This window comes from Rosa rugosa, chromosome 3 (assembly GCF_958449725.1).
Source record: "Rosa rugosa chromosome 3, drRosRugo1.1, whole genome shotgun sequence".
NCBI classification, from domain to species: domain Eukaryota; kingdom Viridiplantae; phylum Streptophyta; class Magnoliopsida; order Rosales; family Rosaceae; genus Rosa; species Rosa rugosa.
In genome coordinates, this window is record NC_084822.1 from 15,156,331 (window position 1) to 15,172,465 (window position 16,135).

Below are 16,135 nucleotides of genomic sequence, written 5' to 3' on the forward strand. Positions count from 1 at the left end.
CGGTTAGTTGTATGAGGAAAATGGCGTTCATGTATTCATTTCTGGTGACAAATAAGCTCACCCAAGAATAGAGGCTGTATATCACTAACAGCTTGACTAAAAATTGAACTATATCACTTGAGAAGACGTTGTCAATCTCAGTGGTGCTAATGTTCTTCATAAATTGAAGTTGTCTAAGAAGGAAACGCTGGTGAGATGAATGACTTGAACCAACACAATCGGACAACCCCATTGTCATTGCAAAGCACCACCCCGGTGCCCTTACTTTTTGTCCGGTTACAAACAGAGCTCTCTAAATTATTTGGCTGAAAGAGTGAAAGGTATTGTGTGTGTGTGTGTGTGTGTAGACTTATTGTATCAGTTGCGTGTTATTTATATATTTGTATTTTTTGATTTTATAGAAGAAGAGTCTTTATTCAACAAACTTAAGCATTACAACTGGGAGTGAACAATTGTGGTTACAACCGTGCTAGATCCACTATATCCTGATTACTATTGATGTTACATGCATATCACTAAGAATAGTCGGCAGGAGCCAAGAAGGCCCAATCTCTAAACAATTACTTCGCCCTTGGCCAATAGTCGACATGTTTTGTTCCAAATGTCATCTGCCTTCCACATATGATCACCCAAATGCAATGTCATTTACCTGTGGAACAAGTAGAGTATAAAATGTCAAACCAATTTCTAAGACACTATGTTGTATCTATAGATGGGCAATGAAAATAATTATTTTGAATACCATTGCAAACTTGCCACCTACTGAATCAGTAATTCGTTGCAAACAATAAGAAGAGTTGACAAATTGACGAGTACAACTGGACAACAAACTGCTTACCAAAGTTTTGGCGCACAGTGGTGAACCTGTAAATGGCTTTAATTAGGGAACCGTAGCTCATATGCTTTAGCTGACCCATGTGTCTGCACCACAAGTATGAGATAGAATCAGTTCAAGAAACAGACATGCACAAGAAATAAGGGAAAGCTTCTGTTTCAGAAGTATTCTGAAAACTTCTCCTGAACTATTTTTTTATTAGTGAAAGCAAATACTAAATCAAGTGGTTTTTGTTGGGGTTTGGTGGTGGGTATGGTTTTGTAACTTTAATTGAATGTGCCCTAGAAGTTGGGGAGACCATTACAATTCACAGTTTCACAGCAGAAAGTTGGGAAGAATCAATCATTTAAAGGGTAAGAGTCTGCAGGCTGGTTGTGGTTGAAGCATGTGTGTTTCAGCTATTGCTGATGCAGACTCGATCTCCCTTGTAACAAATAACTCAAAATTTAAAAAGATAATATCTCATATGTGTTTCTTAATTTGTATAATTGTAGATGTATGTATGGCTTCGATCGAGAAAACAAATATGCACAAACTACCAAACAAATATATAGCTCACATTAGTGATTGGCTTAAACTTAAGCAAAATAACATAACCAGATCAAGTAGATAGGTTGGGAAAAAATATAGTAACTACTCTCATCAACATATGTGGTCTAAAGAATACTCACACAATCTCAGTATATCGCATTCTCCATGCAGGAAAACCAAGGTGGCATCTTGCAGGTCCATAAACTAATAGGAGGTCAGGGTCCGGCCCTCTGCCACCTGAAATGACAATACAAAAACACCCAGAAGTTTAACTAAACTGTAAAAGTAAATCATAAATAGTAAACAATTGATGCATCTGACAGTAAACTAACCAATAGCTTTAAGTGCATCATCCATGTGAGGTTCTGTAAAGATTTTCTCTTCATGATCACCAGGTAGTGTTGCCAATTTCGAATACTTCACAAAGAGCAAGTTAGCTGCTTTGGTTATAGCTTCTTTTCCATCAGAGAATGAACAAAATTCTAGAGACATGCGTTTCTGGTCAACTAAGCTTTCATCTTGATAACCTTCCTACACATGATAAATATTAAGTTCGGTCAAAAGATTTTAATCATCAGTCATGGAATAATTCATTGTGAAAGACACATATGTTAGTACAAGTATGATAAGTACACAAAATACAGATATGTGCGTGTGTGTGTGTGTGTCTATATATATATATATATATATATATATCTACACACACACACACACACATAGATTATATATATATATATATCTACACACACACACACACACTTAGATCCCATCAACCCTACATCAGTAATCTAATTAATAATGTAGTAAGCTTTCTGTATGCTTAACATTAAAAAAGCCTCTACAAGTCAAATAAAAAATATGGAAGTTTATTAATAACAAAAATTATTGGTAGCGAAAAACTTAACAATTGGACATACTAACTCAATCCTGAATTATAGATACATCTTGGTGTGATTATAAATTGTGAAAACATCCTCCAAGTATGCATGTATTTTGGTTATTGTTTGTGTTAAACTGGAGAAAAAAGTAAAGGAATAGAACACAATACCTCATATACTACTGCATTTTTCAGTTTTGTCAAGATGACTTCTTTTGATTTCTTTAACACTCCTAGAAATCATAAAATGAGAAAGAATTACACAAAGGATTGTATGTATATGTCAGATTATTAGACATCAATAGGAGAAGAAGGTCCACCATCAAAATTAGTCTAACATGGCACCATTACCTTCTGTGTCGTAGAGGCACACACGTTTCACGCCAATAGCTTCTAGCCACAGCAGAAGCTCAATAACTTTGGAAGTTTCGTATGCGTCTTCACTTTCTACTACAATCGCCAGGTACCGTAGTTTACCTACGTTAAGGGCTTTATACTTCTTAAGTATTCCACCAGAAATGAGATAGCTCTCAAGCACATAAACCATCCACAACAGAAAGTACCATAGTCTGATAAAAAGATGCAGAATATGCCAGAGGAGCAGTAGCCCAAGATTGCCAGTCTGAACCAATATCAATCCAGGATCAACATTAAATTTAGGTTTTATTACGGTAAAAAGCATATGAAATGAATGAATATGAATCGGCCATATTCATCTAAGTATCATAATTTGTCTGAGATAGCTATAAAGGGTCTGAATGACAATCCATTATGTTCCCTAAAAGCGCACAATGAGAATTTCTTTTCAGCTTATAAATTATCTAAAGTGTACCGTCTTCAATTTTTTCATACAAAACAGAAGTTATTCAAATGAATAATAAAAAAGGAGTCAACAGAATGTCCACTGAGAAAACTCCTAGAAACACCAAGCAAAGAAGAATGAAACACCAAGAATATGAGCAACAGAGTTAAGTACTTAAGTAACTGCTGCATTGTAATCCAAGTAATTAGCTGAAAACGAGCTACTCCTAAATTGTAGAAACCAAAGCCCATAAAGATGCCCCCAAAATGACCCAAAGCACCGCCATTACAGCACATCTATCTCCCCAGAACCAATTCCTTGTTTCTTCCTTAAAACACACAGATGTTCCTACTCACAGTTGGTTAATGTCCCTGCTGACATTACATTCCCTACGAACCCTTTTCCAAAGAGCTAAAGCAATTGGAAAGTGCAGAAACAAACATTCACACTCTTGGCTTCTTCTTTACCAATAATACACCACTAAGGGGAGAGCCAAGCATAGGGTCTTCTCCTTTGAACCAAATCACAAGCATTTGCCTTCCATGAGCAATATCCTAGGATTAATACGAAATTTAGGAGGGACTTTAGCCTTCAAACTTACAGAATAGAGAGTATTGAGGAGACATGGTTATCTGTCAACTTCTTAAGAGTCACATTTGCAAGAAAATTCACCCAAAAGACTCTAATATCAATATTCTCTTATCTTGTTTAGATGAGACCAACACAATGTCATGAAGCTGAGAAAATAAAGGTAAAAGCTCAACAACTTCAAGTCAGCCAAATTCCTTCTAATCGCAAACCCAGCTCAAAGAACAAGTAGAATCATTAGTACACATCCTAGAAATGGTAAAGTTATGATCATAATCTATATAAAAACAAGTTATGAAATGGCAAGCTGCCTCCGCCACCAATCTCTCTTCCAGGAACCTCACCGTTTCCCCATTCCCACCACAAAATGGCAATAAGCAGAAAACAAATTAATTTGTAGTGAGATAGCTTGCTATGGACTTTGGCTTTAACCCAGGATTACAATATTGGAGTTCCAGCCATTTGTGTGCAGCCCATGTTTACCAAAGGGTTTCTTCCTGAAATCTCCACAGCCACTTCCCTAAAACGGTCTCATATTTTATTTGATTTTTGGAAAAAGAACAAAATTTATTGAAGAACAAGAATGATACAAAAAGAAACTGGACAAGAAGTCCACAAAGGAACAGTGCCGCACAACAATGCCCCAAACAAACAACACCTGCAACAAGACTAGGAAAACATACTAATACCCTACAAGAACAAGGAACCTAGAAGGCCTCATTTCTCTTCATCAAGTTCTCCACCAGAAAACCACTTTTCTCCGTTGTTTGACAAACCACTACTGAATGGTAATTTCTTCCTCCCCTCCACCCTTGCCACAGGAAACTTCTCTTTAGTCTTTCTAACTGGTTGGCTACTCCAGTTAGAAAGACTAATGACTCGAAAAACAAAAAGATAATAGGTAAGAAAACTACTCGAAACAGATTGGACGAAACACTCAATAAAAAAGCTTTTTCTCCACTCTTCTACTTCTCTGAGCTTCTCCACCACCAGATACCAAAAACACAAACCAGAAACAATATCAAAGCCTCAAAGGACTCATGATAAATAATAACTTACTTAAATTCTCATCATCCCCCAAAAGAAAAACAATTGTATCATCCTCGAACTCTAAATGATACTGGGTATACTGAAACTCATTTACAAGTTACATTTACGGAGATAACTACACTAACATCTCATCCAACAATACTGCTTCAAAGAAGCCATATTCATAGAGAACAAGTTCCTACTTTCTTGATGCAGTTCTGAAGAACCACACTAAACTGCTCAGATTGAATTTATGCATACGGTGTTTTGCTATATTATGTCATATGAAGATGGTTTCCTCTGTGAAGAAGCCAATACAAATTGGACCACTTTCTTATGAACAAACAAATGCATAGGACTTACGAAAGAAAATTACAGCTCCTATCTGAATATCAATAGGTATTCAGGATATAACCTCCTATCTGAATTTTGCAAAAAGTTACAAACTTTACTAAGATTCAACACAATAATAAGCAAATATTAATTGAACAAGAATCTTTTGCACTTACATGAGAAGCAAAAGAGATTGCCCTTGCCCTCTGCATTTCAATCTTCAAATCCATCAGCTGAAACACAACCAAACACAAAAAGAAACCAATCAATATAAACCCAACAAAATTCAATAAAACCCAATTGGATGAAAAACACTAAACCCAACAAGCAACTAAGAAACTAACCTTAAAAAGACAGAGAGAAAACCAGAAAGAAAATTTAGTGAGTTTTTGAGTGAGCAAAGAGCAGCAAAGCCATTGTATAAATAGGCTCTCAAGTGAAGCGTTAAATTTGCGTACCAGAATTGGGCACTAATTTGTGGTGCAGGAATCTGTGGTGGGTGCAATTGGGTTCACGAAAATTTGTGATTTTTTTTTTGGTGATCAGGTTAATTGTGTGCTGCTGAGATTTTGAGAAGGAAAAGGGGACAAAAATCGATTAAAGTATCTGCTACAGAGAGAGAGAGAGTGTGTGTGATGGATCACTTTCAAGGAGAAAGTGTTTTGCATTAGATACAGAACCGAACTGTGTGACCTTGAATCCGCGCCTTTATTACGTTGCCACAAACTCAAACGTTTTCCTGTTTTTTTTCGTTATCGTATGACACCTCATAAATATAACTCGATATATCCTTTTTTTATATATATATATATATATATATATATATATATATATATATATATATTTGGACTTGAAACCTCATATATACCACAGAAATTTTAAATAAGTTCAAATAAGAAGGATACCCCTGTGATCATAAGGTGATCAAATTTAGATTTATAGAAATATAGTTTTTTTTTTTTTTTTTTTTGGGTCGAAAGCAACCGATCTTTTTAAAATGTAAGGTTCGTGCAGGCCCCTTGGAGATAATTTGTTTTTGTTTGTTTTCCAACACAATGATTTAGAAACTAGAAAGGTCTCGAATACTAATGGTAGGGGAAGTCACATCCCCCTGTAACAAAAGCAAATTGATCATGAATTCATAATGCATTTTTTCTGTTTTTCAAGATGGACTTATTGAGATTAGCATCATTCCTACAATTACAAAGAAAAAGCAGTAAATACATGACTTCAACAAAAGCACTGCTCTTGGCTCTTGGCTGTTGATCAGCTGTTTACAAGTTAAAAGTCTCCTAGAAATAGTCTATTGTAGGTGTAAGCGTACATTAGGCAACAATACTATGGGCAGTGACAGATTACACAGGAACCACAAATGATTTGCATATTGCTTCCCACAAAAGCGCAACTGCTGAAGCAGAAATAATATGGAACCTCGTACGACTGATATCACCCAAACACAGCAGAATCCTACAGTCTTTAAACTGCAGACAGCATGTTTAACATTCCTCAGGTTGCATATACCGTCTTATTGACCTGGTGTTCCAAAGATGATATCTGCCAGGTTAAAACAGTTCGTAAGAAAAAGCAAAGTTTGTGACATAGAGTAAGACAAAGGATTGACAGATGCATTCAAGATTACAGGAGGTTAACAAAGATTTAACAAACACGTAGAAGAGTCTTGAAATTCCTATTCTAAAACGACCACCCAAAACTTGCCATTGATGAAATCTTGAAAGCAAATACTCAGCAAAATTACACAAACATCAGTTTTCAGATTGTCTAAAACACGATCAGCATAGCAGCCAATATAATTAAAATGATGAAATCTAGAGTCGTCCCTTATTCATGATTATCACAGTAAGTGTTCCATAGTAGTTCTTGGGTAATTTGAAATCAAAGTAAATTACTCCCGTGCTATACATGTTTAAAGAAGGACAAAATACTTAGGTGAGATGCATCCATATAAGTATAACCTTCAAGTCTTTCAGCAACCCATTCTTCTCTTTTTCTTTTAGTCTTTCCCCCTCCTATTATTTAAGTGATAAGTTCATCAAAAAGCCAAAGGGGACTCAGCACTAGTACACAAAAATAATAAAATTACAGCCCCTTAAAATCCCCAGAAAAGTTGAGGGATACAGGGTAATATTGAAATCACTATCTGGCAAGGCCCTTTGTATAACTAATAAGTGAGTCCCTGATACTTGTGTACATGTGATCCCTTTGGCAATCTATAATATCTGATCTGTATGTACATGAACAATATCTGTTTGAGAGAATTAAACTGAAACAGAGGCATAAGTTTGCTTTTTTGTCTGGCCAAGAGGCATCAAAGAAAATAGAAATAAAAAATACATCTGTTTCAGGTTAGCTTTCAGATCTACCTCTATGCTAACACAACCTGAGAAATGGTGAGGGATGTTTGTATTCTAAATTACATCTGTTGTATATTTGCCTTTTTCTTTTTTACATGAACAATGTGTTTGGTAAGTATGGTAGGATTGACATGTGACAATTCTTTCACATACATGTCTTTTCTTATATTTAGGACCTTAATCTTTTCACAGATCTTGTAATGTCAATCCTTTTTGTTTCTCATATTTACATATTTAATAAGTACTTGAGGACTTCAATGTACCACCTATAAAAACTTATCAGCCTTTGTTGATACAGGGGTTTGAATTTCATACCTATGGAGCTGAATCTTCAGAGAATCTAGCATCGAAGGGAGCTGATTGATGAGTGTGCGCTGAACCAGCAGCTGTTCCAGAACCATGTTGAAGTTCTATGACAAGCCAACGAACAGCTTTACTCATCTGTTCCAATCGAACTGCACTGATTGGCGGGAGACCAGTTGTCGTAGTCTGCCCAGACTTCCCTACCACAGGGCCGGTTGCCTCATCCACCAGACACTCTGAGCCAATCCGTTGCTTCACAGACTCCACAAACTCCTCTGCTTGATCACAAGTCACTCTGAAAAGTTCCCACTTCTGCTTAAAGCTCTCTAGAGCAGTATCCGTAGCTGTTGTTTTTTGGCCGCCAGAAGTTTCCTTGGCCTCGAGCACATTAGCTGCAGCAACGACAAACTCTTGGTATGCGTTGTTTAGAGAATCCACAATGTTGTCCATCTTGCGGGCCAAGCAGCTGTCAATATTAGTAAAATACTAAAATGTTACAGAACTCCAACTAATTGAGGAAAATACGAAAAAGTAAAACCTTAAACACATATACAAATGAGGTAAAGGATTGGCTACCTTTACTTTATATATGCTTAAGACCAACAAAAAAAATGCTTGTTTTCTTTCACAGTGGAACCTAGAAATTCATACTAACTCACATCAAAGTTCAAAAATCTTGTCACTTTAAACCTAAGTACATGTTACACATTTCAATTTCGAAGTCCATATTGTAAAGATCACTATAACTTCGTACAACTGAACTAAAAATGAAGCAAGAAGAGGGCTTTTTAAGACGATGGAAAACCGAAATTTGGCATTGAATGCTCACCATGACATCAATGAATTCAATCATAAGGACCAACCAGATATAGAGGCAACAAGAAGCTATGATATACCCTAAACTATGATATTAGACATCCATAAGGCAGAAGTTAAACCCTAAACCTTGATATTACACAAAACAAAACAAAAAACAAAAAAACCTGCCTATGATAGAAGCCGAAGAAAGAGTCAACAAGTACAAAACTGAGGTTGCACTTTACAGGTTTGGGGATGGAGAACTGGGGTTGACGAACCAAAGAAGGGAAGTGAGACAAGAAATAAGGGCCACGGTGCGTTCGGTTTGTTCACATTCATCGGACCCCGGGTTAAAGTTCCATAAACCCTAAACCAGATTGTTGGTAGGAAATTCCACAACCAGGCAATTTAAGGCATCACAGAAGGTTGAGACGGAAGGTTTAATCCAAGAGATGCTTACCTCAATTCAGAGTTCCTTTGCAAGTTTGCCTCACTTATTTTATTGATTATAAAATTCTAAACTCTCATCCTAAACGAGCATGATACAAACTCCCATTATAACAGTTACGTCCATACAAGTGAGAAGTGAGTTGTGATACCATGTGTGTCAAGAAACCCAGATGCCTTGTTTGTTTCATAAATGTTGCAAAGGGAGATAAATACAAACAAGCACCCAATGATGTAGTGGGATTCTCCCAACAAGGCGAAATCAACGGAGAACAAACATTAAGAGAAAACCAGCACTGAAAGCAACAAAAGAGAAACCTAGAAGATCATCAGAGCACAACAAACATGTGAAAATGGCAAATTCTCAAACTTCCAATATTGAAGGCCTAGGAAGTTGAATTGAATAACAAAAAAGGATTGGGACCCTAAACCCGAAATCCCCTAATCAAACAATGGGACCTAGAAATTCAGATGGAATATCCAATATAGATTTTGATACAGTTAACAGAAAATGAAGGGCGACTAATTCTTGCTCGATGAATTTAATCGAAAGGAGAAGCAACAGGCAAAAACATAAAGAAAGAAGGAATACCTGGGTAGGATAGAAGCCTGAGGGAAGGAACCCAAGAAGAAGAAGAAGAAGAATGGAAGGGAGACGCAGGCAACTTATAAATCCGGTTTGTTTGTATTGACGGGCCGAGTCAAAGTTTCCGGTTCAGCCTTTCTTTTTATTGAGCACATAAAAACAAGAGGTAAAACAGTGGTTCTAGTTGGACCTTCAAATTTGCTATTTGAACCTCTATTACTTAGTACACCTCTATTTTTTTTTTTTTTTGAGAATAATTGAAAGATTCCTTATTTTTACCAAAACACCTTTGAACATGAGATACAACAATCAGTTACTTTACTTTTTATCTGTATCTTTAACCACGAGAAGAAGAATGAATCAAAAATCACATGATATTGCTCTCTTATGAGTATATTTCTCCAGCACCAAAATTAATCAGAGGGTTGGTTCTCGATCTTGATATGTTGTTGGAATCCTTTTGAATTTGCTAAAAGAAGAAGATCTGAGTAATAACTATATCATAATATTCAATTAATTTAGTTTAAGAAAATTCCAAATCAGATTTTTTTTAATTTACTTTTGTTTTAAATTATGGGTTATCTATAGAAATTATTATTTTTAGTTAATTGTTTTAGGTAAATTATAAAACTATATATAAGCAATATAAGGAAATTCCAGAAAGAAAAAAAAATTAATTGAAAATTATATTTGGAAGATGTAAGAACAGTTTTTTTTTTTTTTTTTCTATTTTTTTCTTTTTGTCTTTATTTGTCTTTTCATATAAGTTGACTAAGTCTATTAATATAATTGAAAGAAGTTATTAACAGACTTTATTTGTCTTTTCATATAAGTCTATTAATAATTGAAAGAAGTTGGAGATCCAACTAGATACACCCAATGTAAAACATTTCAAAAACAAAATGTAAACTGAATTTCTCCACCAAAACAACTTTAGCCTCTTATTTACTATATATGTGTGTGTCTGTGTGTGTAGGGAGCCCTTCTAACAAGGACCACTAAAATGAGAAATAGTTGAGGACTTTTGTGTTATACTCACTTTTCAATCATATTTCCGCAAATCAACTAAATTGAAAATTGTTAAAATATTCATAATGGTGATTTGTCAATTATGAACATGAACGGTTTATGTTTGGTAGATTTGGTTCGTCCATTAGTTCGGTACCTTAATAATTAGCAATTTGGAAGAAAAATTGCAGAAGTGATCTACTCATGCATACATAAACATCTAACGGTTGAATTGTCATAATGTAATCGAAAAGTGGATCTCCCAAACCATTGATTACAAAGTCCTCAACTAGTCATCATTATAAAGGCTCCCTACACACACACACACACACGAAGAGGATCAGAAGCGGACGTCCACACCTGATGCAAAAGTGCGGATGCGGCTCATAGAGGCTCAAGGCAGCACTGCTTCTGTCCGCGGAGATCAGGGTCCCCCGGACGGCGTCACCGTCAAGGTGAAGGCCAACGTGATAGAAGTCGCAGGTCTGCACTGGAAGTTCAACAGAAACTCCGAGCAAACTAATTTTGACTTCGAACTCGTCACTGAGGAGTCCACCAGCAAGAAGAATCCCAAGATGGAGGCCTGGTTCGGCACTGGCAAGATCAGCTCCACCATCCGCGCTGCCCCGAGCCGTTCTAAGCGACATCCGCACTTTTGCATGTTTGGCGGACATCCTCCTCTGCTCCGGGCTCTGTGTGTGTGTGTGTGTGACAGTTAGTCAAACAAGAAAACTCTAGCTTTCTCTCGTCCTATAAGGGCACGGTTTTCTTCTCAATCTTTATCAATGCTTGTCCGGTGGCAACCCAGTGCCGACGCCGACCTTTGTCACGCTGACTTTGCATTGTCGCTGCCGGACAGGTGATGCATCTAGGGCATGATCCTTGGTTTTGGAACTGTTTTGGCTTGAAGGCTGGATAGAATTGGTCTTGCCAAGTTCTGATTTTTTGCTGCAGATCTAAGGTGGATGCATGGGCACCGCCTCAAGGGGAGGCTTTGGGCGGCCTAGCTGGTTTGGGCTACTTCCAGGCGGCGGCGATGACTTTACGGCATCTATATAGTGTCAGGATGTTGGTGGCTCTGGTGGCGGCGTCTGTGGCACTAGAGTGGTGGCTGGCGTGCTCTGATTGTCTGCACGGGATGACAGAGGCTGGGCTGGGTCAACTATTGAGCATTGGGTTGGACTTTCTTGGGACCATTAGGCTGTGGCCCTTCTAATTAGCTTAGGTTTTCTTTGCTTTCCTATTTCCTATTTTTTATAGGGAATTATGCAGTTTTTGTATTTTTAGATGCCTATTTACTATGTAATGTTTCATACTTCATAAGCTGGCTTTAAAATAAGTGACCACTGATTGTTTAATGGGTGATGCTACCATACCACGTCCTAAACTTGCCCTAGAGATGGCAAGAGTGTGCCATTTTGGCTTGCGTTGAATGAAATTGATACTTTGATTCAAAAAAATAATAATAATAATTATATATATATATATTACTACTATGAATGAAAGCCAAATTTTGGTGTCAAAACACTCACCAAATTTTAAAGGGTTCTTGACCCAAAGCACCAAAATCAGCTAAAATTATTCCACTTACCCCAGCAACAAATTTTTATTCTCACTAACCTAATTTGAAACAAAATGACAATTTTGTCCTTAATCAAATTAATAAACCCTCGATATCTCTCCTTCACATCGCTCTCTCTCCCCTCTCTCATCCCTCTCCGATTTCAGATCCCTCTCTCTCTCCCCCTAGGAATTCACTGCCGGAATTCTCTTTCAAATTCCGTTCCAGCTGATCGGGGCTCCCTGCAACTCGCCTCCGGTCACACACGTAAGTCTCTCTCTCTCTCTTTCCCCCCGCCCCCTCCCTCCCTTATTTTGGTTACGCCTCTGTTCAATTTGCCGGAAAAGCTCAGGTGCCATGGTACGACAACGAGTGGGATTAGAGCTCCCGTGTGATCGACTTGATTGTGCACATCGCCAAAGGCTTAGGCTCAGATCTGAAGATGGAAGGCTTTGCTTTTACATGTTTCGGTTGAGTCTAGAATTTTTAGGTCTCTGGGTTCTGAACCCCCAGAGGAGCACACAAAGATACTATTCAGAACCCAGAGACCTAAAAATTCTAGAATTTGAAAGAGAATTCCCGCAGTGAATTCCTAGGGGGAGAGAGAGAGAGGGATCTGAAATCGGAGAGGGATGAGAGAGGGGAGAGAGAGCGATGTGAAGGAGAGATATCGAGGGTTTATTAATTTGATTAAGGACAAAATTGTCATTTTGTTTCAAATTAGGTTAGTGAGAATAAAAATTTATTGCTGGGATAAGTGGAACAATTTTAGCTGATTTTGGTGCTTTGGGTCAAGAACCCTTCTCTTTAACTGTTGAAATTTGAGACCTAAAAACAAGAAATTCTTGTTATATTACTTCGGGCATCGCTAGTATATATAAATTGCAGTATATAGTTGGAGATGTAACCCATGTCTGAATCCTACATTTTTTTATTTCTTTTAGTTATTCTATTGTGTATCCCAGATTTACTAATTTTTATTCCTCGTATATCACTATTAGTAAGATAATAAGACAAATTAGTCCTAAAAGATTAAAAATAATTTAGAATTAATTAAATTATAAGGACAATTATGACAATTATAAAATAAAATTTTATTAACAAAAAAAAGGTCTCGTACAACCTTATTTTTAATCCAACTATCTTCTATCGGCTATAATTGTTTTCTTCCTTTACATTTCATAAAAAATATAAATTTACTTTCCACAACCTATCTTTTTCTCCCACTATCTTCTTCTCATTACTGTTTCCTTCCATTAGAGCAAGTCCACCGGTGTTGGATTGCCCGGGCAAAAAGAAGGAATGTTGATGTGGCTGCCTGGCTATGCAGAAAAATGGTTTCCACCGGCCCAAGCTTGACTGGGCAAAGCTTGGCTTTGCATGACTGAGGTAAAAAAAAAGGGCAAGTCTGTGACTTTTTTCTTGCCCAAAGTCATGGAGCTGCCAGCTTGATATTGTGAGGAACGTGGGTGACGTCAGGGAAGAAAAGCAAAGAGGCAGGACACTTGGCAGCGCTGGGTTGGCTTCTTAAGTGATTTTGATTCCATGTGAACAGTAATACGAACAGCGAACAGTAACAGTAAACAGTACTATATGAACAGTGATGTGCTCAGCTAAATCCAATGGTGAACAGTGTTGACTGGGCAAGAAAAACAACGGGTGTAAACCTATGTCCAGTGGCAGTGAATAGTAACTTGACTGGTCGAATTCTTGACTTCTCGACTTTGCCTTTTCTTGACTACGGGTGCATTTGCTCTTACATTTTCTTCTTTATTTTCTGAAGAGAGAGAGAGAGAGCTTTTATTTTGTTTTACACATGCATGGGAAGTGTGGAGGAAGGCTAGTTTGTTTTATTTTCTATGGGTTTGTGGGGTACGTGTGACACTCTTTTGAGGGAAACAATCGGATAAGACCAAGGAAACAACAGTATGTGAACTTGACATGTAGGGCTGTAAAAATGTTACTTTTTAAGTTGGTAAAAAGATAAACAGGACACAAATAGAAAATGTCAATGTAATTAAAACATACCAAAAATGATAATGAATTCTCATACCGGACAGATTTGATTTTAATGCCCATTATTTTTTGTAAAACCGGTGGTACGCACACAATCGCCCGTTGTTTTTGTCAAAACCACTCGTTCTCGAACCTTCCCATTTGCCTATAAAAAGAACCTCAATTAGTCTTCCAATTTGTGCGCAACATCTCCAATTATCTAGATACTGATGGAGATAGAGAAAGCTTTTGATGAATCTGAGTGTCGTAATGAAGAGAAAGCTTTTGATGAATCTGAGTGTCCTAATGAAGAGAAAGATGATGTTGCGACCAAAGAGCCTGATGATAAGTATAACTTTTACTCATCGAATCAATGATCTACCAAACGTCCAGTTTAGAGGTACAATCAATATCCTAATTTAATCATCATTTCTCTCGAGATAATCATAACTACTGTTTTCTTGAAAATGATGTAAAAAAGTTATTTTTGTGTGTAAATAGATTAGTGTTCCAACTCTTACACCAAGATTTTAATAATCTGTAACCAAGCGTTTTTATGATATTTTTTCATTATATATTCTCTTAAATTTCTTTTTTTGTTATGTCATTTTGTCAAAGGCTTTTCTGTTTGGGTCATACACAAGTGCCCATAATACTATTTTCTACATTTATACATTAATACATAAGGACACAATTACAATAGAATATAACTAATATCAAATGCAACTTCGTTGGCCCATGGAGTGCAAGACGAGGAAGTACCGATGCTGGAATCTAATCAGCTTCGCCTGGACGTACTGCCGGGGGTGACGAAATTATTGCTATAATCGGGAACGGTGTAGGTGGTTGCACAGGATCGGAAAACCCGAAATTCACCGTATGTGTGGTAAACAATCTTTTCTTTCAACAACGGATTAACCTCTAGGTTGTCTCTAATTCATTCCATTTCATTCAGCCTTACTAGTCCAAGGTCATCATATTCTTCATCTAGATTGTCTCTACATGTAATCTAGAAACCAATAATTAATTAAGATGTCATCACACTGATCAAACAAAAAATAATAACAATAATTTCAGAATTTGTGTCTGATCAGTGTGATGGAGTCTTTATTAATTTTTGGTTTCTATACATTACATATAGAGACGAGCTATGCGAAGAATATGAGGAAATTGCACTAGTAAGGCTGAATGCAATGGACCAAGTTAGAGGCAACCAGGAGGCCAATTGTTTGTTGAAAGATAAGATTGTGTACCACACTCCCGCGGTGAATTTCGGATTTTTTCAATCTTGTACAATGACATTACACAATACAAGCCCAATATATTATCCTGAATTAATACTAGCCTTCTTCATACATGTTCAGCATCTGTAATAGTTTTTTTTTTTTTTTTTGAGAAAATAAAAAAGAAAATGAATGGAATAAAATAGTTATTGCAGAGAGAAGAGATACTAGGAGACAAAAGTGGGTTGTGAGATCACTTCTTTTTATTTTCCTTAATAAAAATATATTTTGTAATTGTCATATTTACCATTTTAATTTAATTTATTCTGAATTTTTTTTTAATCTTTTAGGGTTATTTATGTTAAAATGATTGATTTTGACTAATTAGAGCATGTTTAGCAAACTCTCTATTTTAGCTCCTTAGCTATTTTGGAGAGCATGTTTAGCTTTTTATATATTTTAGCAGGTGCACCAGATTCCTAAGTTGCTCTCCATTATAACTTTTAGCTATCTCGCTCCTAAATATAGAGAGCGAGATGAGGCTCTCTATAATTTATAACATTCATTTTGAGTTATTTTATATAATTTTTAAATACATCTAAACTATTTAACCTTCATTAAAAAAATAATATAAATTCAAAACTAGCTAAAATAGAAAGCACTGATGCAGACATATTTCTAAAGTAGCTAGCTAAAATGACTTTTTAGTTACTTTGCCTAAAATTTGACTAAAAAATGACTAGCATTGTTAAAGATGCTTAAGAATGCTCTGACAATACTTCTCCTTTTAAAAATAACTAGTCATCAAACACACTCTTTGAGTGTGGATAACTACGTGGGGTCATTA

General features: G+C 36.5%; 2 protein-coding genes across 4 annotated transcripts; both read right to left on the minus strand.

The window, feature by feature from the left end:
• Positions 1-368: 368 nt before the first annotated feature.
• LOC133739761 (uncharacterized) lies at positions 369-5,680 on the minus strand. Of its 2 annotated transcripts, none has more exons than XM_062167559.1 (8): positions 5,454-5,680; positions 5,172-5,228; positions 2,595-2,865; positions 2,415-2,476; positions 1,699-1,897; positions 1,507-1,603; positions 839-921; positions 369-649 (listed from the first exon to the last, which is right to left on the minus strand). In XM_062167559.1, the coding sequence occupies exons 2-8, from the start codon at positions 5,223-5,225 to the stop codon at positions 642-644; spliced, it is 774 nt and encodes a 257-aa protein (XP_062023543.1). In that variant the 5' UTR covers positions 5,226-5,228; positions 5,454-5,680; the 3' UTR covers positions 369-641. The 2 variants fall into 2 exon arrangements, with proteins under 2 accessions (XP_062023543.1, XP_062023542.1); XM_062167558.1 differs by having other exon boundaries at positions 5,340-5,677.
• Positions 5,681-6,122: 442 nt separating this feature from the next.
• On the minus strand, positions 6,123-9,626 carry LOC133740795 (mediator of RNA polymerase II transcription subunit 32). 2 transcript variants are annotated; one of them, XM_062168737.1, is made up of 3 exons: positions 9,508-9,626; positions 7,683-8,136; positions 6,123-6,549 (listed from the first exon to the last, which is right to left on the minus strand). In XM_062168737.1, exon 2 carries the CDS (start codon positions 8,118-8,120, stop codon positions 7,683-7,685), a length of 438 nt encoding a protein of 145 aa, XP_062024721.1. In that variant the 5' UTR covers positions 8,121-8,136; positions 9,508-9,626; the 3' UTR covers positions 6,123-6,549. The 2 variants fall into 2 exon arrangements, with proteins under 2 accessions (XP_062024721.1, XP_062024722.1); XM_062168738.1 differs by lacking the exon at positions 9,508-9,626 and adding an exon at positions 9,068-9,448.
• Between the last annotated feature and the right edge of the window lie 6,509 nt (positions 9,627-16,135).

What these genes read in the sequence shown, in the direction of transcription:
- LOC133739761 (XM_062167559.1), bottom strand. Translation starts at nt 5,225, where the DNA reads ATGGATTTGAAGATTGAAATGCAGAGGGCAAGGGCAATCTCTTTTGCT. An exon ending in AAAATGCAGTAGTATATGAG is followed by an intron (nt 1,898 to 2,414) that starts GTATTGTGTTCT and finishes TATCATGTGTAG; the next exon opens with GAAGGTTATCAAGATGAAAG. An exon ending in TGATGCACTTAAAGCTATTG is followed by an intron (nt 1,604 to 1,698) that starts GTTAGTTTACTG and finishes TTGTCATTTCAG; the next exon opens with GTGGCAGAGGGCCGGACCCT.
- LOC133740795 (XM_062168737.1), bottom strand. Translation starts at nt 8,120, where the DNA reads ATGGACAACATTGTGGATTCTCTAAACAACGCATACCAAGAGTTTGTC.